Source organism: Muscardinus avellanarius (assembly GCF_963383645.1).
Source record: "Muscardinus avellanarius genome assembly, chromosome: 14".
Lineage (NCBI taxonomy): Eukaryota > Metazoa > Chordata > Mammalia > Rodentia > Gliridae > Muscardinus > Muscardinus avellanarius.
In genome coordinates this window covers 47,010,874-47,037,997 of record NC_137800.1, presented here as the reverse complement: position 1 = coordinate 47,037,997, position 27,124 = coordinate 47,010,874, and the positions used below count along the sequence as shown (strand labels likewise).

Genomic DNA, 27,124 nt, shown 5'->3' with positions numbered 1-27,124 from the left:
GCCTCATATTTAGAGCCTTCCACAGAAGCCATTGACATTTATTTAGAAACTAATTGTGCTGAGGTTTGGGACATGAAATGGAAAAAGATCGGTTCACATTGCAATCCATCTTGGAATGAAATGGCTGCTGTGGCATCAGGAGAAAATTGCTCCATTAACTCAAAGGCAAACCTCAATTTGGAGGACAGAAAGGCCAGAGCTTTGAGATGTGAGTCTCTGTTACAGAACCATCACTGCATGTTAATAGCACTGCAATTGTCATCACACTCAGTTCCTGCCACCTAAAAAGCTCCTTCTTTTTTTTCTCCCTCCCTTTCCCAGAACTAATTCTCAATAATCCACAAGCATTTTAGCCACACCAACATCCAACTCCCAGAATAGTTTAACCATCCTTTCTGCAAAAACTATGCTTTTCCCTCCAGCATTTACGGCTGTCCCCTTTCCCCTAAACTGCAATTGTATTGAAAATCTGGACCTTTCAAGTCAACATCCAGCAGGATACCTGTAGGAGTCTTATTTTTCTGCACACATATATCCTTCCTTCCTTTCTTTCTTTCTTTCTTTCTTTCTTTCTTTCTTTCTTTCTTTCTTTCTTTCTTTCTTTCTCTCTGTGGTACTGGGAGTGGAATGGAACCCAGGGGCTTTTCTACCTCTGGGCTATACTCCCAGACCTATTTTTATACTTTATTTGGAAACAGGGTCTCACTAAGTTGCTGAGAGCCTCACTCAGTAGCTGAGGCTGGCTTTGAACTTGTGTGATCCTCCTGTCTCAGCCTCACAAGTGCTGGGAATACAAGCATGCGCCACCACACCTGGCCTCATAAGGTTTTTTGTTGTTATTGTTTGTTTGTTCTTAACTTATTTTTTAAAAGGGTTCTTTTTTATTGTCTTTTTGGAACTGGGGATTGAACCCAGAGCGCCACACCTGCAAAGCAGGCACTTTGCCACTGAGCTACATCCTGGCCGATATATATGGTTTCTATCTGATTTCTCTTGGAAGCATGTAGAGATAACAGAATCTTGAGCTCAATGCCAGACCACTGAATCAGAATCTGCACCCTGGCTGGCCATGGTGGCACTCGCTTGTAAGCCCAGCATTTAGGAGTCTGAGACCAGAGGATCGCGGTTCACGGACAGCCTCAGCTACTTAGTGAGACCCTCCACAACTTAGTGAAACCCTGTTTCAAAATAAAGAATAAAAAATAGGGAAGGGTATGTATCTTGGAGGTTGAATGCCCCTGGGTTTCATCTTCAGGCCTGCAAAAAAAAAAAAAAAAAAAAAAAAAGAATCTGCATCCTAACCAGATGCCCTCAGAGTGGAGTGCACACTACATTTTAAAAACCTGCTCTACAATAACCCCCTCAAAGTTAGGGCTGAGCTCAGCCCATGAGAGCTAATTGTCAAACCCGTAACTGACTACTTATCTCTCCGGCACTTATTCTGCCTTTCCATTGGCTAATTACCACTAGCAGTCATAGATTGCAAACTACTATTAACATTAATTATTAATACCTTTAACCCACTCAGTGCTCTACAAAATAATCAATATTTAGATATGACACTGGGTTTAGATATAACACTGAGTTTCTGAATCAAGCATATATGCTTCTTTATTTTCTTCTACTTGCAATTCTCTGTGTCATTATTTTAACAACTCTAGTGCAATTTTGAGTATCATCAGTCAACTCAAAATTTTATAGTTTTAAATTGAGGATTAGAGAATATTAACCCTAGAAGTGAACTTAAGGTGCCTTGAGATTGACCTGCTTACTTGATAGGTGAGGAAAATGAACCATGGTCAAGTCACAGATATGCATAAGTTCATGAGTCCCAGGAGTGTCAGGACAGGACAGGAACATGCACATTGAATTGGTATGTGTGCTTTTTTCTGTACCACATTGTCCTAGTTTGTGTTATGCTTGGCTGATTAGTAGATTGCACAAGGTATTTGGGCTGGTAATTTCTCAACTTCTAATCAAACTGAGAGGACTGGAAATTTAACAAAGGTTCTTGTGAAGGTGGAATAGATTCTGTGATATTCTACCCTCCAGATTCTTCCCACTGGTGCAGACTGGGCAAAAGAGTGTATGCATGGTGGCCCTCATTATTGTTTTTATTATAATAAAGTCATTACTCAACGTGTCTTCAAACTATTCCAGCTACAAGATATCTGCTTACATAAAAATCTGAGAGACCCTGCCACCTTCAATTCCTCTCTACTGCTTGCAAAATAACCAGGCTTCAAATGAGACTTTGTGTATCTGATTTTACAATGCCAAAGAATCACCAGCAGTAAAATCAAGTTTCAGGCTTTGGTTATCCATTCAGCTAGTTGGGGTTGGGGATATGAGCTGGATGGATCCTGGAAGGAAAAGACTTTGGGGCCTTCTTGAGCATGGCTGCACTGAACCACAGCTCTACAGTGGCGATCCTAGTCTCACTGCTGCCATCCTCACCACCTGCACATGCCCAGTGTGGACCAGGTGGCCTACGTCTCTCACTAATGCCCTCTGCTAGTTCTTTTTCTTGAATCCTGCAGGTTAAATTGTTTTTGTCTCAATAAAATCAAGCGTATATATACATCCAGGGGAAGAAACAACCATGAAATCAATGGCCTGAGAAGTATGACAGGTAGAGAGGAGCATTTCAAGGCTGACCCAGAGAACAAGTATAAAATAATTATATATTTAAATAGATGTGTATGTGCATTATTAGTACACACTATATGTTTAACATATTTCAAATAAGTAAAACAGATATCCTATGTTTATACTAAATAACATATTTATATATTCTTCCGGGAAGATGGCGACCGAGAAAAGCGGGGCTTAAGAGTCCCGCTAACAACCAATCTCCATTACCACAAAAAGAGCGCCTTTCATAGCCAGAAAACACCATCACCAGAAAAACAAAAAAACCACCAGGCTCCAGAGAGAACGCGGACTGAGAACAGAGCTCAGGGCCACAGAGGAGACACACACGCCCGAGGACGCGGCAGCAGCGCCATACTGCCGGCGGCAGCGGCGAACTCAGCGGACTGCTACAGCAAGCCGAGGTGAGCCAATGCGGAACAGCCAGGCGGGATCTTTCGGCGCAGACAGCATTTAAAGCTCCCAGTGGCTGAGCTCAGCACACGCTGCAGGGATTCAGAGTGGAAATCAAAACCAGAGAAGAAAAAATACGCCAGCCTCATGGCCGAGGGCGTGGCAGAGGCGCCATATTGCCACCGGCGGTGGCAGCAGCAGTGAATTCACCGAGTCCAGTACAGCTACATCTACGTACTCAAGAACAGTGAGTCAAATTGCGGGCCACAGAGGAGAAATCCCAGTATTGTGCCTCCTGGGACTTGACCCAGTGAGGGAGTGGTGGTGGCAGAGATATCACACCATAGGAGAGCGTGCAACCTGGCACCCCCCATAGTTTAAAGCAGCCTCTATCGACTCCCTGGGTCGGAGACTCTGTGATACAACCCAGTAAAGGAGTAGTAGGGTCTGAGATAATACAGACTCGAGATCCAGAGCACCTTAAGTGAAGTCATAGTGACCCAAGGGAAGAATCCAGAGAAGGCACAAACCTCCGAAATCATGGGAAAGAGGAATAACACTAAAGTAATGAATGTGCACAACCCCACAACATCAGAACCTGATAAAACAGAAAATCAGAGATTTCTAGAAGATCAAATCAGGAAAATAACTGTAGAAATAATAGAGGTGCTTCGAAAAGAACTCAGAGAGAGCCAAAAAGAGATAAAGGATGCAATTAATGAAGTAAAGGCCTCAATTCAAAGCACAAACAACTGATTAGACCACATGGAGAACAGAATCTTGCTCTTAGAAGATGAGCAATCCAAAAATGAATGCATAGTTTCTAATCTAGAAAAAGATATCCAACAGCAGGAATCTGATATTGAAGAAATATGGGCCCATCTTAAGAGAGCTAACCTAAGAATAATTGGAATAGAGGGAAAAGAAAGTGATACCAAAGGGATCAACAATCTCTTCAAGGAAGTAATAGCAGAAAATTTTCCAAATATAGAGCAAGAGGTTGATACACAGATCCAGGAAACTTATAGAACTCCCTTTAGACAGGATCCGAGAAGAGGATCCCCACGCCATATAATTGTCAAAATGACCAATGTGGAAGCCAAGCAGAGAATCTTAAAGGCAACAAAAACAAAGGGCCAAGTGACATTCAGAGGCAAACCAATTAGAATCACTCCAGACTTCCCAAACCAAGTCATGAGAGCCAGAAGGGCTTGGAGTAACATATTCCAAACTCTGAAAGAAAACAACTTCCAGCCAAAAATTTCCTACCCAGCAAAACTTTCTATCAAATTAGATGGAGAAATAAGAAGCTTCCACGACAAACAGAAACTGAAGGAATTTATGTCTTCAAAACCAGCGCTAGAGAAAATACTCAAAGAGATTAACTACAAAGAAGAAATAGGTAACACTCACCAGAACCAGAGAAACAAGAGTTTCCATCCAACAGACAACTAAGATTGGTTATCTGTGGAGATTCATTATTTATGTTAGTCTTTTACCTATCTCTAAATTGTATTGTTTGCCTTTATTGTTGTTAATTTTTAGGATTTCTAGTTGGAATATTAATATACCTTCAGATATAGCATTTGGAAATATTTTATCCAATTCTATTAGTAACTTTTAACTCTGTTTACATTGTCTTTGGATATACAATATTTTCTTTTATTTTTTAGGGAGTTTGTATATTCTTCTGTTGCCTGTGCCATTGAAATCATATCCAAGAAATCACTGCCAATTTCAATGTTGTGAGGTTTTATGACCCAGATTTTCTCCTAAAAGTTTATAGTCTTAAGATTTATATTTAGGTCTTTTATCTAGTTTGAGTTAATACTTGTATGTGGGATTAGGTAAGGGTCCAATTTTATTCTTTTCCATGTAATTATTATTTTTCAACAATATTTAGTTAAAAGATTATTATTTCCACCACCAAATCTTCGTGGAAACCTTGTCAAAAATAACTTGGCAATATAGGGAAGAAGTTAGCTCTAGGCTTTTATTTAACTCCAATGGTCTATATATCTGCCTTTAGAACAGTACTACACTGTTTCAATTATTGTAGCTTTATATGGTTTGAAATCAGAAAATATACATCTTCTAGCTTTGTTTTTGGTTCGAGATTGTTTTGGGTATCTAGAGTCCATATTCCATATCAGGATAGATTTTTTTCTGAAAAATAAATATATGATAGTTTCACCTAAAAAAAATATTCTCTGGTAAGAAAGAAAGCAAAAAGAAATATTGAAATGTTATCTTTAAGTCATCAAAAGCTTGGTATCAGACAAATGAAACTGTTATGTGAGATTATCATTTTTAATTTTGGATAAATTGCTATAATACTAGATGTCAACCACTAAGCCAAGCATGGGAGGGAGGGATGGGGAGAGAATGGGGTGGGGATCGGGTGGGGGCTGACTGGGCGATGTGTGCATGTATGTCTACAAAAGTTTGTATCCCACTATGATGTATGAATACAGTGCACCAATAAAATAAAATTTAAAAAAACATATTTATATGTATGCATGTACATATGTATGTATGTATGTATGTATTTATTTATGTGTGGTTCTGGGGTTTGAACTGAGGAGTATTTTACCTCTAAGTTATACCCTCAGCATTATTTTACTATGTCTCAATATGTTACCATGAACAACTGGCTGCAAACCTGTGATCCTCCTGTTTGAGCCTCCCAAGTATTGGGATTCATGCCTCTACTTCTGGCCTATTTATATGTATCTAGATGAATAAAAGTAGATTGAATGTAGGCTAGCTGGAACGTATACACACAAGCACACATATCTTCTTTATACATGTCTCATATTTCATATACAGATGGCACACATATACTATATAAATAACCTGTATACGCATCTGTATACACCTGTCTGGGATGATGGTCAAAAGTCTGCTCACTCTCCCTATGGATATTTTTCTTGAGCTGTGCTTGCCTTTGCATTTCCACAGGCTCAGAAGGTTAAAATGCTGACTGTGGTGGGTGGGGGATCACTTACCTGTAGTGAGTAGGTCTGTCCATGAGGTGGTGGTGTTAGTACAAAGGATACAAGAAGGAATGGTTCCAGGCATACCTCTGTTTGTGCTAGGGAATAGAGGGACACCAGTTGATTGCCTGCGGAATAGTAATGGACGGTATCTCCACAAACTCCTGCCCTCATGTTTAACAAAGGCCTGGCTTCCTGCCAAGGTGCAGGGAATTTCATAAGCAGAGTTTCTCAGAACCTCTAGCAAGGGAGTTGCAAGCAGCCCCTGCAAGGGGACACAGGACAAGCCACCAGTAGAGTTGGGTAAACACTTCCCTATGCCTATATCACCTCTGCATTCTCTGGCCTGTGGGAGATTTTCTTTGGGGTTGCTAGTCTCATAGAAACATTCCTGCCAACACACAGCACAGTGCTGAGTCTTCTGGAGCCCTTGGCTTCCTTTCACCACACATCTGAAGCCTCCTGATGCTTGGAGTCTATAGAGATAGGCCTTTAATTAGGAAATTAAGTTTTACATTTAACTCCAAAGTTAAATTTCGTCCAAGAGTGAATTGGACCTGTGTTGAAGAAGCACCAGAAATCTAATAAGTTCTAAGACAATCTGGATTTTCGACATAATGGTAATAATGATTACTGCCAGATTAACCTACTAAGTACTTCAGCCCATCGTCTTATTTCACAACCTTATGTATATATTGGTATATAACATATATATAATATTGGTACCCAGAAAAAGGAGGTACTCAAAGATTATCCCACAGCTAGTAAATGGAGGACCTGGAATTTGAATTTATTACAACCATTTTGTATTGCTGAAATGGCCCCTGAGCTTCCTAAGGCTACACTGAAATTATCTATTAGCCCCGAAGCTCTGCTGTATTCCTTGCACCTGAGGCCTCTGCTTAGATCTGAATCTTGGGAGAAGCCTCTGAACAGAACAGCCTCTCAAGATCAAAAGGGGTGAGAAGTACTATGACTAAGTGTCTTAGAGCCTTTCTTATTTTCGTTTGTCCTCTAAAATCTTTCCTGCTTTATGTCATCTGACTCCAGGGTGGCCAATTGGGTACCCTCATTAGGACTCTGCTATGTTGGAGTTTTGTTTAAGGTCAGCAGTGACAAGAAAAGAACATCCTCATTCCTTCCTGAAGGATCCATGGAAGCATATTCTTCGATCTTGACTTTGACCGCCTGACTTGGACTCCATCACACAGCCCATGACAGGTAGACTAGATTGTGTCCCCTCCTCTCTTAGCAATGTGGTCTTTTGTATGTTCCCTATTTTGGCCCCAGCACATAGGTTTAATTGAAGGTATAAAATGAATTTGTCGCTTTCTTCCTTTGCTTCCTAGCCTCTGGAAGGTGAGCAGCTTTGCTCCAGCACTTGCTTCCGCCATGAGGTTCTGTCTCGCTGCCCAGGAACCACCCGACCATGAATGAAAGCCTCTGAAACCATTGAAGCACTTGAGGGGACCTAAAACCAGAGTGTTCAGAGGAATTCAAGATGAAGAGAATCATGTTGTCAAGTGGAAGCTTGAATTTCCAAGAGTACCAAATCATTAACTAGTTTCTTTTAAAATGGCTATAAATTGGAAGAAGAACAAAGATTGGGCACCAGACCTACTGCAGATACAATTGGGACCTGCGCCAGCGGGCTGCCGGCCTGCCCAAACTGCACTCCCGAGCTCTGAATGAAATCACCATGGCAAGATAATCCGAGACTGAAAATGGACATAGGGCCTCATCTTAAGCAGCAAGCAGCACCCACGTCAGAATTCTGTGTGCTCACCAGCGACTGGATCACAATGGCACAGAGACTCCCATGGACGCCTTGACCAAGGAAGCCAGGTACCTGAGTGCGTCCAGGGTAAGTGAGGGACTAGCGTGCGCCCCAGGCCCAGCACTGGCCTGGGGCATCTGCCCCACGCCTCAGAAGCCAGCACTGTCCTCGCGCACCCTGTCTGCACCCCAGACCCCCGCTAGTAGTCAGTGCCTGTGCCACCGCCACCCCTAAATTGGAGCCTTCCTTGTGTGTCTAGCTCCCGCCCCCCACTGGAGCCCAGACACCCACCTTGCCGGAGGTCTGCTTTCCAGGCGGCGAAAGCTCTGTGCGCCCGTGAGATCTCTTCGGGCACCCAGCTTCTATGGCCCACGGGAGGCAGATATCATTGCTGGACACCTCGCAGCACCTGTGCCCCCCGGACACCTGTGCACCTATCCCACGCCCCTGGCCCACCGCTGGAAGTTCCCGCCCACCTGGCAGCCTGATACTCAGTTCTAGTCTAAAACACAGCCCAATGCACCATGGAGGAGCATAGCAGCAAGCACTAGGCAGCTGCACCCACCCACACCTGGGTCCAGTAATAGCAGCGCACCCAGCCTGCACTCTTGGAACTGGCAGAGCTCTGGCAGTAAGTGCGGGCATCCAGGAACCAGTAAACCTTTGCCCAGGGCACATCTTGGGACTACACTGGCTAGCCCAGTTAGAATTTCCAGAGACACAGGAAAATCCAACGAGACACAATATCTGCACAGGACCACAGGGGGAGGTTCCAAGTCTACTTTGGACACCCTCCACTCCTGCTGTAGGGAAGCACAGGCCGGAGTCTAGGGTGGTGAGAGCAAAGGTGCTGACTTCAGGTTGGAATTACGCAGAACCTGGGAATCCTACAGAATCTAATAACCCTGACACCAGACAACCTGACACATAAACTCAAAGCAGTTAAAAGAAAGAAAGGTGTCCAAACACTCAGAGTGACCTAAGAAGATAAAAATAGAGTACAAAGAAAACTAAGAGACATTGGATTATATTCTGAAAACTACCAAAGCAATCAGATACGCAAATATTAAATGGATCTGACACCATATTCGTAAATAAGTAGGACTGTTTTTTTTTTTTTTTTTTTTTTTTTTTTACTGTTACTTTGGATGTTTTGTTTTGTTTTGCTTTTACAGTGTTTTTGTTTTGTTATGGTTATTGCTGTTTTATTTTTTCCCCATTCTTCTTTTACTTTAACTTTTTTTTATATATATATATTTGATAGTTTGCCTTGTTTTCTGATTTCACACAGTTGCTAGTTCCTTTTATTTTAATCTTGTCCTTTTTTCCTCTTTCTTCCTCTATCCTTCCTTTTTTCGTTCTCCTCCTTTGATTGTTTTTTCTTTCTTTTTCTTGGATTACGTAATAGTCTTGGTATCTTGTGTGGATTTTTCTTTTATGTTTGTCTGCTCCTTCCATTACCCCTCTTACAAACTTCCCCACACTAACCTATACACTTTTCTTCCCCAAAACTTTTCCCCATAATATACCTCCTTATTTAATACTCAAAGTATTTCATATCTCCTTACTTACTCTACTAAGGACAAGAGTCCTACTAGTTAACTCTCATTCACAGCAAGATATTACCTTATCATACTTAAAGTCTTTCTCAACCTAAACATATCTTCTATCTAATCTGATTCCTTTACCCATCACCCCAGCTCCTCCCACATCACCCACCCTCAACACAGGAAAAGCTCTGCTGACTTGCCAATACCCCTAAACTCCTAATATTAAGATTGGAATAAGCATAATACTCACAAACGATGGGTAGAAATCAGAAAAACAGGACAGAGAATGCTATAAATATGAGAACCAGGAATTATGAAGAGACAACAGAAATCATGAATACTGACCCACTAGAAATGCAAGAAGGGGAGTTCAGAATCTTGATGTACAAAATGATGAAAGGATTTAAAACAAGTATAGAGGAGGTGAAAGGTGAGTTAGAAACACTAAAAAAGAATCAGAAAGAGGTCTGGAATGAAATGAAAGAGGCAATACGTGAAATGAAGACAGCAATAGAGAGAAATTCTGGAAGATTAGATGAAATGGAAAACAATATCAATATTAGAACACAGTACATCCCAAACCGAAAACACAGAAATATATAGAAATCTTTACAGCAACAAAACCTAAACATCCAGCAAATATGGGATAATATGAAGCATTCTAATTTACGGATAATAGGCATTGAAGAAGGGATGGAAGTATAGACCAAGGGCATCTGTAATATCTTCAAGGATATAATCTCAGAGAATTATCCAAATATGGAAAGAGACTTGGACCTTGATGTCCAGGAGGCATACAGAACTCCACTGAGACAGGACCAAAGAAAGACCACTCCACGCCACATAATAACCAAAATGACCAATATAGAGGCTAAGGAAGGAATCTTAAAAGCAGTGAGAACAAAAGGACGAGTGACATATAGAGGCAAAACAATAAGAATCACCCCATACTATACAACCCAGGTCATGAATGCTAGGAGACACTGGTATGACATGATTCAGACCCTAGAAGAAAATAACTTCCAACCAAAACTACTCTATCCAGCAAAACTACTATTCAAGATCAATGGTGAAACCAAAGTCTTTCAGGATAAACAGAATCTGAAAAAATTCATGAATTCAAAGCCAACACTAGAGAAAATTCTTAAAGAAATAAACCATAAGGAAGAAAAAAGAAGCAGACTTCAGAATCAGAGAAGAGAGGAAGTTAATAAGTGGGCCATTTAAGTAAAGAAGAAAGATCACACCACCCAAGAGTAGACAGAACACAAAATGGCAGAAAACAAAAATCATATTTCAATAATATCTCTTAATGTCAAAGGACTTAACTCACCAATCAAAAGACATAGACTGGCAATGTGGATTAGGAAACATAATCCAAATATATGCTGTCTGCAAGAAACTCACCTCACAGCCAAAGACATTCACAGGCTGAAAGTGAAAGGATGGAAAAAGATATACCATGGCAACGGTGACCTAAAAAGAGCAGGGGTAGCAACCCTAATATCCAACAAAACAGACTTTAAACTAAATCACATCAAAAGAGACAAATCAGGGCACTTCCTTTTATTAAAAGGAACAATACACCAAGAAGATATAATGATAGTAAATATTTATGCCCCAAATGTGGGTACAACCACATTTGTAAAACAAACCCTTCTGGACATAAGATCCCAAGTAGACCCAAATACAATAATTCTGGGAGACTTTAATATGCCTCTCACACCACTGGATCAATCTTCAAGGCAAAAGATGAGTAAAGACGCTTTAGAACTAAAGGAAACCATAAACCAAATGGACCTAATAGACATTTTCAGATTATTTCAACCAGGAACTACAGAATACACATTCTTCTCAACAGCCTATGGAACCTTCTCCAAAATAGACCACATCCTGGGACACAAAGAAAATACCAGCAAATTCAAAAAATGTAATATAATTCCTTGCATCTTTTCAGACCAAAACGGAATAAAAGTGGAAATCAACAACAGGAAACTCGAAAGAAAGTATCCAAATTCATGGAGAATGAATGATACACTATTGAATGATGAATGGGTAAGAGCAGAAATTAGGGAAGAAATAAAGAAATTTATGGAAACAAACGAAAACAGAGATACAACCTACCAAAATCTATGGGACACCATGAAGGCAGTATTAAGAGGAAAGTTTATTGCATTGAGTGCCCACATAAGAAGGACAGAGAACCACCAAGTAAAGAACCTATTGACACAACTCAAGGACCTAGAAATTCTGCCACAGTCTATTCCCAAAGCCAGCAGAAGGCAAGAAATCATTAAAATTAGAGCAGAAATAAATGAAATAGAGAACAAAAAAACAATTCAAAGAATCAATAAAACAAAAAGTTGGTTCTTTGAAAAGATTAATAGAATTGATAAACCCCTGGCCAACCTAACCAAAAGAAAAAGAGAATCGACTCAAATTATCAAAATTAGAAATGAAAAGGGAGATATCACCACAGATTAATTAAAATATTATCAGAGAAATTAAAAATATTATCAGAAACTACTTTAAAAATTTATACTCCAATATACTTGAAAACCTGGAAGAAATTGATAGATTTCTTTTTTTTTTTTTTTTTTTGGTGGTACTGGGGTTCCTGGAATCCCTCCTTCCTCCGGGCTACACTCCCAGACCTATTTTATATTTTTGAAACAGGGTCTCTTACGCCAGCACGGCTGGCTTCGAACCTGCGCGATCCTCCTGTCTCCGCCTCCCAAGCACGGGGATTACAAGCGTGCGCCACCACGCCCGGCGAAATTGATAGATTTCTAAGCACAGTTAACCTTCCTACACTCAGCCAAGAGGACATAGCAAGCCTAAACCAACCAATAACAACCAAAGAAATAGAAATGGCAATAAAAATTCTTCCACCAAAGAAAAGCCCAGGCCTAGGTGGGTTCCCAGCTGAATTCTACAAAACCTTCAGTGAACAACTAATACCAATACTTCATAACATGTTCTGGGAAATTGAAAGAGATGGAACTCTTCCAAATTCCTTCTATGAGGCCAGTATCACATTAATCCCCAAACCCAATAAAGATACCTCAAGAAAGGAAAACTACAGACCAATATCTTTAATGAACATAGATGCAAAAATTCTAAACAAAATACTAGCTATACGCATTCAAAACTATATCAAGAGAATAATACATCATGACCAAGTCGGTTTCATCCCAGAAAAACAAGGCTGGTTCAACATACGCAAATCAATACATGTTATTCACCACATAAATAGAACCAAGAACAAAAACCACATCATCATAGCAATAGATGCTGAAAAAGCATTCGACAAAATCCAACACCCATTTATGTTAAAAACACTGCAAAAAATTGGGATAGAAGGAAAGTACTTCAACATCATTAAGGCAGTATACTGTAAACCCAAAGCCAACATTATATTGAATGGGGAAAAACTGCAAGAATTTCCGCTAAAGTCAGGAACAAGACAAGGATGCCCACTATCACCACTCCTTTTCAATATAGTCCTTGAGACTCTTGCTACAGCAATAAGACAAGAGAAGGAAATCAAAGGAATTCACATAGGAAGAGAGGAATTAAAATTATCCTTATTCGCAGATGACATGATCCTTTATCTGGAAGACCCAAAGAACTCAACCAAAAGACTTCTGGAGCTGATTGACAAATTCAGCAAAGTCGCAGGTTACAAAATCAACCTAAAGAAATCAGTGGCTTTTCTTTATGCCAACAACAAATCCACAATGAAAGAAACAAAGAATACAATTCCATTCACTATAACTTCAAAACCAATAAAATACTTAGGAATAAACCTAACCCAAGATGTAAAAGACCTCTACAACAAAAACTATAAAACATTAAAGAAAGAAATTGAAGAAGACCTTGGAAGATGGAAAGATCTCCCGTGCTCATGGATAGGCAGAATAAATATCATCAAAATGGCCATTCTGCCAAAACTGATCTATAGATTCAATGCAATTCCCATTAAAATACCAGCGACATACTTCAGAGGCCTAGAAATATCATTCATGAACTTTATATGGAGAAAGAAAAGACCTAGAATAGCCAAAGCAATTCTCAACAATAAGAAACATGCAGGAGGCATTACAATCCCAGACTTCAAACTATACTATAGAGCAATAGTAGTAAAAACAGCATGGTACTGGCACTATAACAGATATACTGACCAGTGGATTAGAATAGAAGATACAGAAACAAACCCACACATCTTTAGTCAATTAATCTTTGACAAAGGGGCCAAACACATTCACTGGAGAAAAGACAGCCTTTTCAACAAATGGTGCTGGGAGAACTGGCTAACTATTTGTAAAAAGATGAATCTAAACCCCTATATCTCACCTAACACAGGAATCAACTCAAGATGGATCAAAGACTTAGAAATTAGACCTGAGACTGTGAAGTTAGTAGAGGAGAGCATAGGTTCAACACTACAACATATTGGCACAGGCAGTAACTTTCTCAACAAAACCCCCAAAGCTCAGGAAATTAATGCAAGAATAAACAAGTGGGATAGCATCAAACTAAAAAGTTTCTTCTCATCAAAGGAAACTATCAATAACCTAAAGAGGAAGCCTACAGAATGGGAAAAGATCTTTACCAACCACCATTCTGATAGGGGGCTAATATCCAGAATATACAAAGAGCTCAAAAGACTCTACACTAGCAAAACAAACAACCCAAACAAGAAATGGGCAAATGAACTAAATAGACACTTCACAAGAAAAGAGATACAAAGGGCCAATAGATAAATGAAAAGATGCTCATCATCACTGGCCATCAGGGAGATGCAAATCAAACCTACACTGAGATTCCATCTAACACCAGTCAGAGTGGCAAGCATAAAGAAATCAAACAACAACAAATGCTGGCGAGGATGTGGGGAAAAAGAAACTCTTTTACACTGTTGGTGGGAATGCAAACTAGTACAGCCACTATGGAGATCTCTGTGGAGATTCCTAAGAAAGGTGGGAATAGATCCACCATATGATCCAGCTATACCACTCCTGGGTATCTTTCCAAAGGGGTTGAATTCAGAGAAATACAGCAACATATGCATACCTATGTTCATAGCAGCACAATTTGTAATAGCCAAAATATGGAACCAACCCAGATCTCCATCAACAGATGAATGGATAGCAAAACTTTGCGAAATAAACACAATGGAATTCTATTCAGCCGTAAAGAAAAACAAAATTATATCATTTTCAAGAAGATGGAAAGCCCTGGAGAACATTATGTTAAGTGAGATCAGCCAAGCACAGAAGGAGAAGGTACATATGTTTCCTCTAATATGCCCAAACTAGGAAACAGAGGATACCAGTGGGACTCCAGATAATGGAGGGGAAATATCAGCAAAGTTTGAATGGAAAGATAGGAGAGGAGGAAGGCTTATCTTGATTAATGAGGGTCTACATCTGAATATGTATAAAATTATGAATATGACATAGTTAACCTGGACAACCATTGGTGGGAGGGGGAAGGGAAAACGGGGGCAGGGGGGAGAGAGCACCAAAAATAGTTTAAATGTAAACTATTTATGTTCAATAAAAAATTTGTTAAAAGAAAAAAATAATAAAATGGCTATAAATTAAAAAAAAAAAGAATTTGTCATGCCGGGCATGGTGGTGCACACTTGTAATCCCCGTGCTTGGGAGGCAGAGACAGGAGGATTGCACAGGTTCAAAGCCAGTCTCGCTGGCTTAAGAGACCCTGTTTTCAAATAAAAATATAAAAAAAAATAGGTCTGGGAGTGTAGCCCAGAGAAGGGTTCCATCCCCAGGACCACACAAAAAACCAAATTTGTCAGGAGCATGGGAAACATTCTTCTGCACATGCTTTCTCTGACAGACACTGTCCATCTTATTAGAGGGCTTTAACGATTAAAACTCTTTAACCACTTAGAACTGTGTGTCACCAAAGCACCACATGCTGGTGCCCGGGGGGCACTAGATTAAGCAGCAGTAGTCAAGAACCTGGCTCTTATTGTAGACCTTCAACTTAGTTTAATCATGACTCAAACTTCTCAGTCACAAAATGCCACCAGGCCCTTCCCAGGCCTAGTACTACACACAAAGCTCTGAGCTGGTTCAGATCCTGGATTCTGGTCCTCCTCTACAGCTAACTCTTGGGGCTCAGGCCAAGTCTTTTTCTTCTTGGGGCCTCCATCTTCCCACCTGTACTGTGTGGCTGCAAATATTTTCTTAGGATCACTTTAGCAGCTGTGAAGTGTCTTGGGATTTTTGAATGAAAGGCTCTCTATTTAGGCGTATGAAGCAAGTGATGACTCTGGCCCAGTCCATACTGCTGAGCTCTGCAGAGACAGACTGGACCCATTCATCCTTTATACAGGCCTAATTTTATTCCAGAGTCTCACTGTGGGCCAAGGCATAGGGCTCATCAGAGAACTAAACAGTCTTAGCACTTTCAAAGTACCTTCTATTTAGTAGGGTTTCTTTTTTTTAACCATTGAATATTAGCAAATGTAAAACTACCATGCAAGGAAAAAAAGAATAATTATGAAAGAAGAAAGCCCTTCTTAAGGGGAGCTGCATATTAGGCCATTAAAAAGGTGGAGGAGGCCATTTTGCCTAGGGATGGGTTTATACTATTAGCATATTGGATATGTCTGGGGTCTACCCTGCATAAATATCAGGGTGTCACTTTTACATTTATTTTTATAGGCTTGTACATTTTGTTTCAGGACACGCACAATATAAGAAATCATAACTAAGAAGGGACGGCATATCTAAGGGCTATTAATGATTAATGTGGATGTCTTAGTCCATTTGGGTGGCTATCACAAGTGCAAGGGACTGGGTGACTTATAAACAACAAAAGTTTATCTCTTGCAGTTCTGGAGACTTAAAGCCCAAGGTCAGGATATCTGTGTGGTCAGATTCTGGTGGGCACCTTCTTCCAGGTTGCAGACTGCAGACCTCACTTTGTATTCTAATGTGGTAGAAAGAGGACAATATTACTCTCTGGGTCCCTTTTATAAGGCCACTAAATCTTTTCAAGAGGGCTCTGCCCTCATAACCTAATTGCTTCCTAATATTATCATACTGAGTTTAGGTTTCAACATCTTAATTTTAGCAGACATGAACACTCAGTCTATTGCATTAACATCTGAATTTTAGAGACACAAGTAGCCTATTGCATTGATGATTTTTGCTTCTTTGACAAAAATCCAATGTTGCTTTTGTCTTGAGGCTGCAATCACACTGTCTTCGAGGAGCTGAAATCTTCCAGCCTCCCTTAATCCTGGGCACTCTACCTATCTTCCCAACCCCTCACCCTTAGCAGTACCTACTTAAATACCATAAAGTCTTTGCGGTCTTTCTCTAGATCTGCTGAATCTCCTTGTTTGAATGTTTTACTAGCCCAAGGACCAGGCCTCTTATGAAGATATAAGCTCCAGGGTGGGGACATCTGAGAACCTTGGTAGTAACTCACTCCTTGTGTCCATGTATACACCCTGTGTGACCAGCAGAAACTTAGGTAAGTCTTCAGTCACCCTGGTCTCCGGTGTTGCTTTTTCTGGGTTTGCAGAGCTTGGCTTCCTACTTCCAAATGCAAATGTCTTATACAAATTTACCAAAACTTGTGTGATCTGGCTGTGTCTTCCTGTTTGACCTTATTTCCTCTCACTCACCTCTTTGCTCATCAAGCCCAGCTATTGTCCTCTTTTCTGTTCTTCAGATTCATCCAAGTTCATTAGGTTTTGCACTTTTGCTGATTTCTGTCCCTAGTACTCTTGTACCAAAAATGGCATGCTATCTTCTTATCATTCAGACCTTTGATTAAATGTCATATATCTGAGGTTAATTTATTTAACATTTCATCTAAACACAGATCTTTCTTCTCAGTCATTCACCTATTTAATTTTCTTCTGTCTTAAAACATTAATGGAACCGGGCATGGTGGCGCATGCTTGTAATCCCAGCCTTTGGGAAGCTGATACCGGAGGATCACAGTTTGCAGACAGCCTCAGCTACTTAGTGAGGCCCTCCACAACTCAGTGAGACCCTGTTTCAAAATATCGAATTAAAAAAATTTGGGCAGGGGTGTAGCTCGGAGGTCAAATGCCTCTGAGTTCCATCCCCAGACCCACAAATAAATAAATAGATAGATAAATAAACAAACAAACAAATAAATAATTAAAAAACCATTAATGGTACTTACTTCTATGTATGAATTAACATATATATTGTATTTTTTCTTTAAACACTAGAATACAGATTCTATGAGAAGAACCTTGTCTGACATATTTTCTGTTGTGTCCCTAACACCAAAAAATGTATCTGGAAGATGATAGTCTCTCTATAAATATTTGTAGGATGACCCAATGAATAAATAAAGTATTTATTATGGTCTCTAAAAGGTTGCAGTAAATTTCATCTCTCACATCTCTTTAGCATTGGCACTGGGAGTCCTTCTGAGCACCCTGCTCAATTAGTAGAAGGCTACCAGTGCAACACCTTGGCCAGTGTGCAGTGTCTTGGTCCCCTAAGTTGTATGGGGCTTTCTGTGGCCAAAAATCAACTCCTAAATTCATCAGATAATCCAATTGTGCTGTTCTTTTTGGAGATTAGGCATAGTAGGAGGCTCTTGGTATGAATTATGGGATCTAAACTGAGAAAACCAGACCAGCCTGGGATCCAGGAAGAATTCCTGGAGCCTTGGGAAGATGGTCCTTGGTCATTTATAGAAAGTCTCTATAGTTTGGGGTGAGAGGGTGTGTTAGTCAGCCTTTGTTGCTATGACAGAATATCCGAGTAAATCACCAGGCATGGTGGCACATGCTTGTAATCCCCACGCTTGGGAGGCAGAGACAGGAGGATCGCGTGGGTTTGAAGCCAGCCTCGCTGGCTTACAAGACCCTGTTTCCAAATAAAAAGTATAAAATGGGTCTGGGAGTTTAGCCTGGAGGTAGAAGGACTTCCAGGAACCCCAGTACCACCAAATAAAAATAAAATAAAAGAATATCTGAGTAAATCCATTTAAAGAAGGAAAGATTCATTTTGGCTCACAGTTTCAGAGGTTTCAGTCCATAGTCACATGGCTCTGTAGATTCTGGGCCTATGGTGAAACAAAACATCATAGCAGGGAGGGTGTGGTAGAGCAGAGTTGCTCACTTCATGTTCGTGGGGAAGGAGAGAGAGAGAGAGAGAGAGAGAGAGAGAGAGAGAGAGAGGAGAAGAGGAGGGGAGGGGAGGGGAGGGGAGGGGAGGGGAGGGGAGGGGAGAAGAGAGAGTCCTGAAACAATAAAATCTCCAAGAGTATTTTTCTCAAAGATCCACTGCCTTCACCCAGATCCCACCTCCTGCAGTTCCTACCACCTCCAGGTAGTCTATTCAAATTATGAATCCACTAATGAGTTCAGAGTCTTTATGATCTAATCACTTTCCATAGGCCCCCACCTCTGAACACTGGGGCACTGGGAATTAACACATGAGGCTTTGGGAGCCATTCCACATCCAAACCATAGCAGAGGATAAGAGAGAGGCTAGTTACTTGGTTCTGGTACACAATGGCATATAGTCCTTCTCTTGAAGCAATGAGTTAGAGGTAGCTGCACCTTGCGCCATTTGTGAGGATTAGATGACAGAGACTGACAGTGAGTTGTGGTTGGAGTGGGGAGAACTCATTGATGATGAAAAATGAAATTTTTTGGCTGATGAGTAGATGAGGATTTAGAGTAGATAAAGGGAAGACCACAGGAAAACCAACAAAGAAGTCACTGAACAGTCCGGAAAAGAGGGGAGTAAGAGCTGGGGATAGAATAAAATAGATATATGCAAGAGGAATTGTTGTTACAAAATGTATAGGATTTAAAAGAGATCACATTAGACTAATGGAATGAGGAAAAAAATACCACGAGGATCTGAACTTGTTCAACTATGTAAAGGCTGCCATATGTAATAAGCTAAAAACAATGAAAGAAGGGACAGGAGGGAGGAGGTCCTAGGGCCTCCAGAAAGGCTTCTTTTATTCCCCAAAAGTAGCTGTAAGTATAGGCCCAGAGCATCCAGGTCTTAGGAGCTAGGGGAATGGTTAAAAGAACGGAAGAAATTGCATTATTGTGAGTAAAATAGGCTAGTCAAGTAGCTAAGTGGAGAGAGAAAAATCCAGAAGGACATTTTTTAAACTTGAATATAAGTAATGCTAATTGAGATAAATATTGGAACTAAAGGGCAGTGTTTCATTCAGATGGAAGGTTTTAGATTTAATTTAAAATTTATCCTATAGTTTCAGAAATCCGCTTTTATTTTTCTTTACAAAGAAAACTTAGTATCTTTAGAGTTTCAAAGGCTTGAGGACCAAACCCCCAAAGGGACAAATGAAGTATAGATCTTTGAAATAAAAAGGGAGAAGTCCTCCTATTCTATGCCACTTCTATTTCAGAACTATCTGTATTATATGCTTTCCATTGCTATCATCAAATACCTGAGGCTGCAATTTATTTGCCTCATAGGATTGGAGGCTCAAGTCCACACGGCACGGTAACATCATATATCCAGGAACCCTGGGACCATATAGTATCATGATAGAGGGGATCATGGTTGGAGCATATGTGAGGAAGAAAGATCACAGGGCAAGACAGGCAGCTCTAGATTGGGAGAGGCCAGGCTTTCTCTTTTATAATGACTTATTCTCAGGAGAACTAACCAAAATCCCAGGAGAACTCTCTTAATCCTTTCTGAAGTCACACAGCAATGTCCTAACTCCAGGCCTCACCTTTCAAGGGCTTCGCCACCTCTTATGTGGTAGACCATACTGGGGACTAAATTTCCAACACATGAGACATAGGGAGACATGAACATTTTGTGCAGATAACTTTAAAAACATAGTAAAAAAAAAAAACCACAGTATTAATAATAAACATGAAAGCAAAAACAAATTAAGATTTCTCCTTGCCTTCAAATGAAGAAAACCTTGCCTTCAAATGTCAGAGATGAAAACAAGTAAGATGATGCATAAAGACTAAAAAACAGATTAAACTTTAGTGAGCACAAGAAGCTAATAGAATAATTACTAACTCAGGTAGTTCATAGAACAAAAGGGGTTGTAAAAAGATTCCTCCTCCCCCCAAAAAACAACAAATAATGACTTAAAATGTGATGAAATAAGGGAATACTTTATAATCCAATGTTATAGTAATGTGAAAATATTGATGATGTAACTTTGGACCCTTCTTGTTATAAGCTCCAGGCCTGGGTTAAAATATCAAGCAAAGGGAGGAGTCAGGAGTTAATGGTCACATGGGTGAGTCTGATGGTAAGTAAGGCAAGTCTTAGCTAGGAACTGAGGCCCTACATGGAAGCCTTCAGGGAGAGGTCTGGCCCCACAGAGGAGGAGAGCTGAAGGCTTTTCATGGTGGGAGCTCTGAGTACAGTTTCTTTATCTAGTTCCTGCCTTACAGGTTTCGTTCAACTTCTTCTGGCAGCTGGCATTTACATCTTGAATAATAAAACAGAAAGAGGACTCTAATATTTCTGGAGAGTCTTGGAAGATCTCCAGGAAGTGTTGGCCAAAAATATGAGGAGATTTGGTAGTAAAATCAATTCAATAAATACCTATACAAATACTTTCTTTGAATTCATAGTGATAATTAGTATAATAAAGGTCCTCTGAAATCCCGCTGTTAGAGAAACCAGTTCAATTAACCCAATATTTTGCCAACAAACTTACCAAAAAGCTACAGATCTACAGAATATGCTTTGTTCCCATGCTTTAGGGTAATTATTCTGCAGAACAACAGTAATATTGGTCACCAGATTTGATTTGGCTGATCTGATTTGCAGTGCCCCTCCCTTCTCAATTCTATATGTTTCTGCCTGAAAGTTAAGTTAAAAATGAAGCTCTTCTCCAAGGAGGGTATCTGAGTAGGTTCCTTTCCTGGCTTGACCCTGTCACATACACACAGACATGCAATATTATCAATCTACTTGTGTGTAACAAAGCACTTTCCCCAGAAATCCTAATTAATATTATCACTCATCGTGCTGTAATAGAATTGTAGGGAGTTGACTGCATTCCATCAGTGTGGCAAAAAACCTTGGTAAATGGAGGGTTTGTGCCAGTTGGTTTCAGTAAGCTGAATATTTGGGATGATTATATCTCTACTGCAGCTTGCTAAGGTCGAGTATACCCATTGCTTGCTTTGGGGATGTTTCCTCAACTCAGCCTTTCTCAAGTTTAACCCATAATATCTTGAATACCTCAAGGATGTTGGCCAAACAGGTTGTTCTATATTAGAAGACTGAAATAGGCATTGTTTTTCAATTTCTTGCTGAGCTATCTTATGATTAGATCACTACTTATGAATCAACTTATGAAAAGAAAAGGTATAGTCAGATGTGGTGGTGAATACCTTGATCCTAATTCTTGGGAGGCTGAGTCAGGTTTGAGGCAGCCTCAGCAACCTATCAAAGCCCTCAGCCTCCTTTTGACTCCCTGTTTCAAAATAAAAAAAATACAACAGGATTGGGGGTATAGTTTAGAGGCAGAACCAAAGTTCAATCCCCAGTCCCTCCCACCACACACCTAACTTTTAGAATATCCCAGCTTAGCAACAGTGTGCTGGAGAGTGTGAGTTGTTTCTTCTTGTGATGGAATTGCTGATGGGAGCTACACTTGCAGCCTATGTACAGCATCAAGAGAGAGTATCACAAGCATTATCACAAGCATTATTACAAGTGTAGAAAAATTTTAACATCCAAAACTCAAAGTCAGGTTTCTCATAAATGAGTTTTGTTTTTGCCCTACTGAAAAATAGAGAAAACATAGGTCAAATCATTAAAGTCAGGGGTCATCTGAAGTCATTAAATTGTGTTCGCAAAAGTTGCTTTACACTTTTTAAGCTTAAAAGTCTAGGCATGCACAAAGGAGATTATAGACCATAGCAATTAAAAGAGATTCCAGAGTTTGTTTAGTTTTTTCTCATTTCACCAGGTGAAGACTGACAGGAGGAGAAGCCGAATTCAAACATTTATAACAGACTTGTCTGAATTCCCCAGCTGTTTTCCTCTAGGAAACTCAGATTTAGGTTACGTTCCTTTTAAATAGCTATCATTTTCTAGCTTCTTCCATCCAAAATAGGAAAGAAAATGCAAGGATGGATCAGACATGAGAAAATCAGCCTGAGACAATGGGCACAGGAGGAAGTGACTAGGAAGAGATTGACAGAGCATATTCAGACAATTCTGCAGACAGGAAACACCATAAAATATTAATGTATGAACGGATATATTGAGTTGTACATTGCTTCTTAAAATGTACTAATGTATTGATGTAGTGATATGATTATATATCTTAACTACTAATTCAATAAGCAGTATTCAATAAGTAGTATTAACATCTACTCTACTAAATCCACAGGGATTCGAGTAAAAGCGAGGATATAAATATGTATGATAAGAAGAGCAAACATTCTTTGAAGGCCACAGAGTTTCAGGATCTAGGCCAAAGCTTAGCTCATTTGATAGTAAGTATGGTTGTTTGCCCAGTTTGTAGAAAATTAAATTGAGACTTAGGGCATGAGGTACCTTGCCCCGGGGGGCACAGCTGCTAGGTGGCAGTGCTGAGACTCTGACTTAGGATGCCCAGAGTTCTTAACTATTATGTTCTGGTGACTCCTTGAGCCCACATCCCTGAACATTGCAGTCAAATCAGTGGAGCCCATCTTAACAGTGAGCTTCAGCACCATAATATGAGGACTCCAAATGGGAAAAGGAAAAATATGAATTCACAGGGAACACCTGAGCAAGTGCTTAAAAGTGAGGGAAAGGATGTGTTTTTCAGTGGAAGGGAGAGAGTACACTTTAGAAAACCAGTGCTTGGAAGAGCAGGACCCTCCTATCAAATGCTGGAGAAGAACCAAAGAGTGCGAGGGTTAGACTAAACATATGCTGGGGCTGCTGATGTGGCCTGAATCTAGTTTAGGAGAGAAACTCTCTTGGTGCAGTTGGGATGGAGTGGAATCTGCAGAGCATAGGAGGAAACTGCAGTTGGCCACCAGAGCTCCACCTTCAGTGGGCTGGTCCACCACCACCCTGATATGGCCAGCTGAGCACTGCTCTGGAGAGGACTAGCCTGGAAAGGGGTAGGCATGCAGCTAGACAGCTGCCAAGAACCAGGAGAGGCATGGAAGGAGTTGCATTAGTGCATCTTCTCTAAAAGTCTCCCTTTCCCTGGCCAGGAGCTTTATTTATCCTGCCACTTGAAGGTAAACAATAAGCTGCAACCAGGGATTTCCTAAGAAAGACAGAAGGCATGACCAAGAAAAGGCTGTGTTCCACAGGGGATGTTTACTAGAGCCCCAAACTCTAGAGAAATTTGCTTTCTGATAGTGCTGTGCTTGCTTATTGTAAGGCATCAAGTCTTTATGATAAAGACAGGATATTGTCTTATCCCTGGACTCCAACCAGCTGAGTGGCTCCAGAATGTCTAGTAAACTGTGGTCACCTTTTCAAAGAGACATTCTTTTTCTCTTTTGCATGCTCTGGATCTTCTCTTTTTCCATGTTCTTCCCCGAATCCTTTCTCTTGCTCCTTCTTTGTTTCTTTCTCCTCTTTCCATTAGCCTCTGGTGGACTAGCCCTGTGCCTGGCCGATGCCTAGTGAGTCTCGGCCAGGCTTTGGAAGAGCAGCATCCCCTTGTGCTCAGGAGCCACTTATGCTGGAAGCCTGCAGAAAGCCTGTCAATGCTGAAGCCTGGGATCCATCCAAAAGTCACCAGAACAGACTTACTGGGCAGGAGGCGGTGCTTTAAATGTCTTTCAAGGTGAGGCCCACTGCCTTGGTGACAAAAATCTTCCAAGTTTCTCATTTCTCTGACCCCCCACCCCCACCCACTAAACCTCTGGAAAACAGAGAGACCAAGTAAAAGGCACAGAGACAGTCCTGCCCACACCCTGTCACCTTTGTTCTCTGTTCACAGGTCTGTCTCCTTTAGGCAGTACATCTCTAAGGATGGGAATGAGGTTCTACCACTCTGAAAGCCCTGGGCTTGGATAGTGCCTGGATCAGTGCGGATACTTCACAACTGGATTGTTGATGTAGGGACCCTTCCTCTTCCTTCCATTTTTTCCTCCTCCATCTCTGGCCTTGGGCACAAAGCACAAACATTTTAAGAGAGGGTTAATATTTAAAGGAAGAAAATCTAGACCGAGGCAGGACAGGAGCAGGTTGCTCAACTGACAAACAAATCCGCCTTCTTTTGTTGTTTCCTAAGCCAACTGGAGGCAGCCAGGAGTCAGTCACCCAGGTCGCTCACCCAGCAAAGGCTCTAGCCAGCTGTTCAGCCACCCGGCAGGGCAGGCACAGCAATTGTGCAATGTTACGGCAATAAACTGAGGTTAAATATAGCCTGCCTTTCTCCCTCTCCCTCTCCCTCTCCCTCTCCCTCTCCCTCTCCCTCTCCCTCTCCCTCTCCCTCTCCCTCTCCTTCCCCCCGCACCCCCCTCTCTCTTTCTTTTTTTCTTTTTCTTTTGACTCTTTCTTTCTTTTCATACTAGGGATTGAACCCAGGGGCATTCTAACCCTGAGCTACATCCTCAACCCTATTTCATTTTTATTTTGAAACAGTCTCAGTAGGTTGATAGGAATCTCATTACTTGCTGAGGCTGTTCTCAAACATATGATCCTCCCGCCTCAGTCACCCCAAGCACTGGGATTGCAAGTATGTACCACCACACCCTGCTATAAATAGTCTTTCTAAGAAGGTCCAGGCTGGGATTGGACAGGTTTGATGGAGGACTGTGATTTGTTGCCTTTTTAAATAAGTGGAGAAAAACAGTTAAAGAACCTCACTTAAAGAATCTAAGCCTAAGGCAAAGTATTCTACCTTCCCATCTGAATTCAACAAACTGTCCTGTATCATACTGTGTTTTTGTGTCCCCATGGGGCTCCTCTTCCTTACTGTTGGAGTCCTGTGGATGTAATGGTAATCATAAAGATAATGAGAGTGATTCTAGGTCTTCCTTTTCCCCCTCATTCCTTTTGCCCAAGAACTTGTCTGATCTCTTCTCCTGTCGGCTATAGTGCTCTTCAAATTGATCAATGGCCTTCCCTTTCTCCTCTCTGTAAAACTGATTCTCCTATACATTTTTTTCATATTTTTCCATTGCTCAGAATCTTTCAATGGCTTTAATTCTTTATAATAGTGGCCTGCAATTTTTATGTGTATTCTTAACAAATACTTATGACTTAAATATGTATGATATTATCAGTTCATATGAAATATTAGAAAAGCATACTTTCATTGTTAATTTTCAACAAGAAAATATACTGATTTTTTGTTGTGATGGTGGTACTAGGGATTGAATCCAGAAGCATTCTACTTCTGAACTACACCAATAGCCATGTTTATTTTTTATTTTTGAAACAAGGTCTCTCTAGTTTACCATACATTGGTCTCAAACTTGTGATCCTCCTTTCTCAGCCTCCCAAGGACTGGGATTATAGATATGTACCATCATGCCAGGCTTCAACAAGCAACTCTACGTGGGAGTTCTAATATTTTATTACTGTCTCCAGTGGATCATTTCAAATATTCTACCATGGATATTGCTGGGGATAGCATTACATTTTCTGGGCTGTAAAAGCCTTCCCATATCTTGTTCCAGGTTATTCCTCCATTCACTCAATACTTCTTAAAGACTACTATGGCCAAGCACTGGATTAGGCTTAGAGACAACAGTAAGTAGCCACAGCCTCTATTGGTCAGGAGCTCCCAGACTGATGGAAAAGATAAATAAGAAGGTAAAAGAACTCCTGGAGAGTCATGTATATCATTAAAGAAGTTTGTACAAGGCCTTAAATGAGAAAAGAGAAAAGAAATATTTTTGCTTGTGAGAGTGAAGAAAGGATTCACAGCAGACTTGAAGGATGAGTAGTAACTCACCAAGTCATAAAAAAGAGGCAGGGCCTTTTTGCACAGGAAAAGCAAAAGGTTAATCCGAGGAAATTGGTACACCTGGGAAGGGACAAGCCATTCACAGTGGCTAGTGGGGTATGTGAGAGAGTGATAGAGATTAGAATTAGAAAGAAAGGCTCAGGTCAGATCATGGAGGACCTTATCTGCCAACTGTTGAGTTTCAATTTTATTCTGAAGCTAGTGGGAGTCATGGGATGTTTTGTCAAATCACACTCTCTCCTAAGTGGGCTTTTACCTATCTTCTGTGTAAGGATAGCAGAATATGAATTAAAAGTACAAAACCAGCAGTTAATCAGAGCTTGCATTTTGGTGTGCCCTCTTCTCTGATATCTCTCCCTCCTCAGGGCTCCTACAAGGCTGATGTCCTCTCCTCACCAATGGCTACTGCCTGTCACAGGACAACAGGACATGCTCCTCCCCAAAGTCTAAGGACAAAGCAGGAATATTCAGTGTAAGGCTGGAAAATCCTCACACCTGCCACAGGGATGAGTGGTCACTGGAAAGGTTCTCTGAGGTCACCAGATGAAAAGGTACCTCTTGTGCTTATTCAGGAATCAGTTGACCTATGCTTTAGTAAAAGAACAATGTTTTAAAACATTACACAATGGTAGATGCATGTAGTTTAATAAAACAAATCAGAGGGTAAGAATTTTTTATTTCTGTATCTCTGTAGTTTCAGGGTAGGAGACCCAGTCATCTATCTTTTCTTTATTATACTGTTATTAAAATATTGATGTTTATATAGTGTTCCCAAATAAGCCATTCATCTTTTAGGTTCATTAGCATGACTAATTTCTCTC

At 40.6% G+C, this 27,124-nt stretch overlaps 1 protein-coding gene across 1 annotated transcript in view; it reads left to right on the top strand.

The window, feature by feature from the left end:
• Positions 1–7,860: 7,860 nt before the first annotated feature.
• Positions 7,861–27,124, top strand: part of LOC308273147 (testis-expressed protein 264 homolog) — a gene marked incomplete at both ends in the record, with an annotated part of 36,154 nt that continues 16,890 nt past the window's right edge. The window contains 4 exon segments of the mRNA XM_080710247.1: positions 7,861–7,905; positions 16,766–16,883; positions 17,767–17,996; positions 26,669–26,775. Of these exon segments, the coding sequence (XP_080566373.1) occupies positions 7,861–7,905; positions 16,766–16,883; positions 17,767–17,996; positions 26,669–26,775 (500 nt within the window).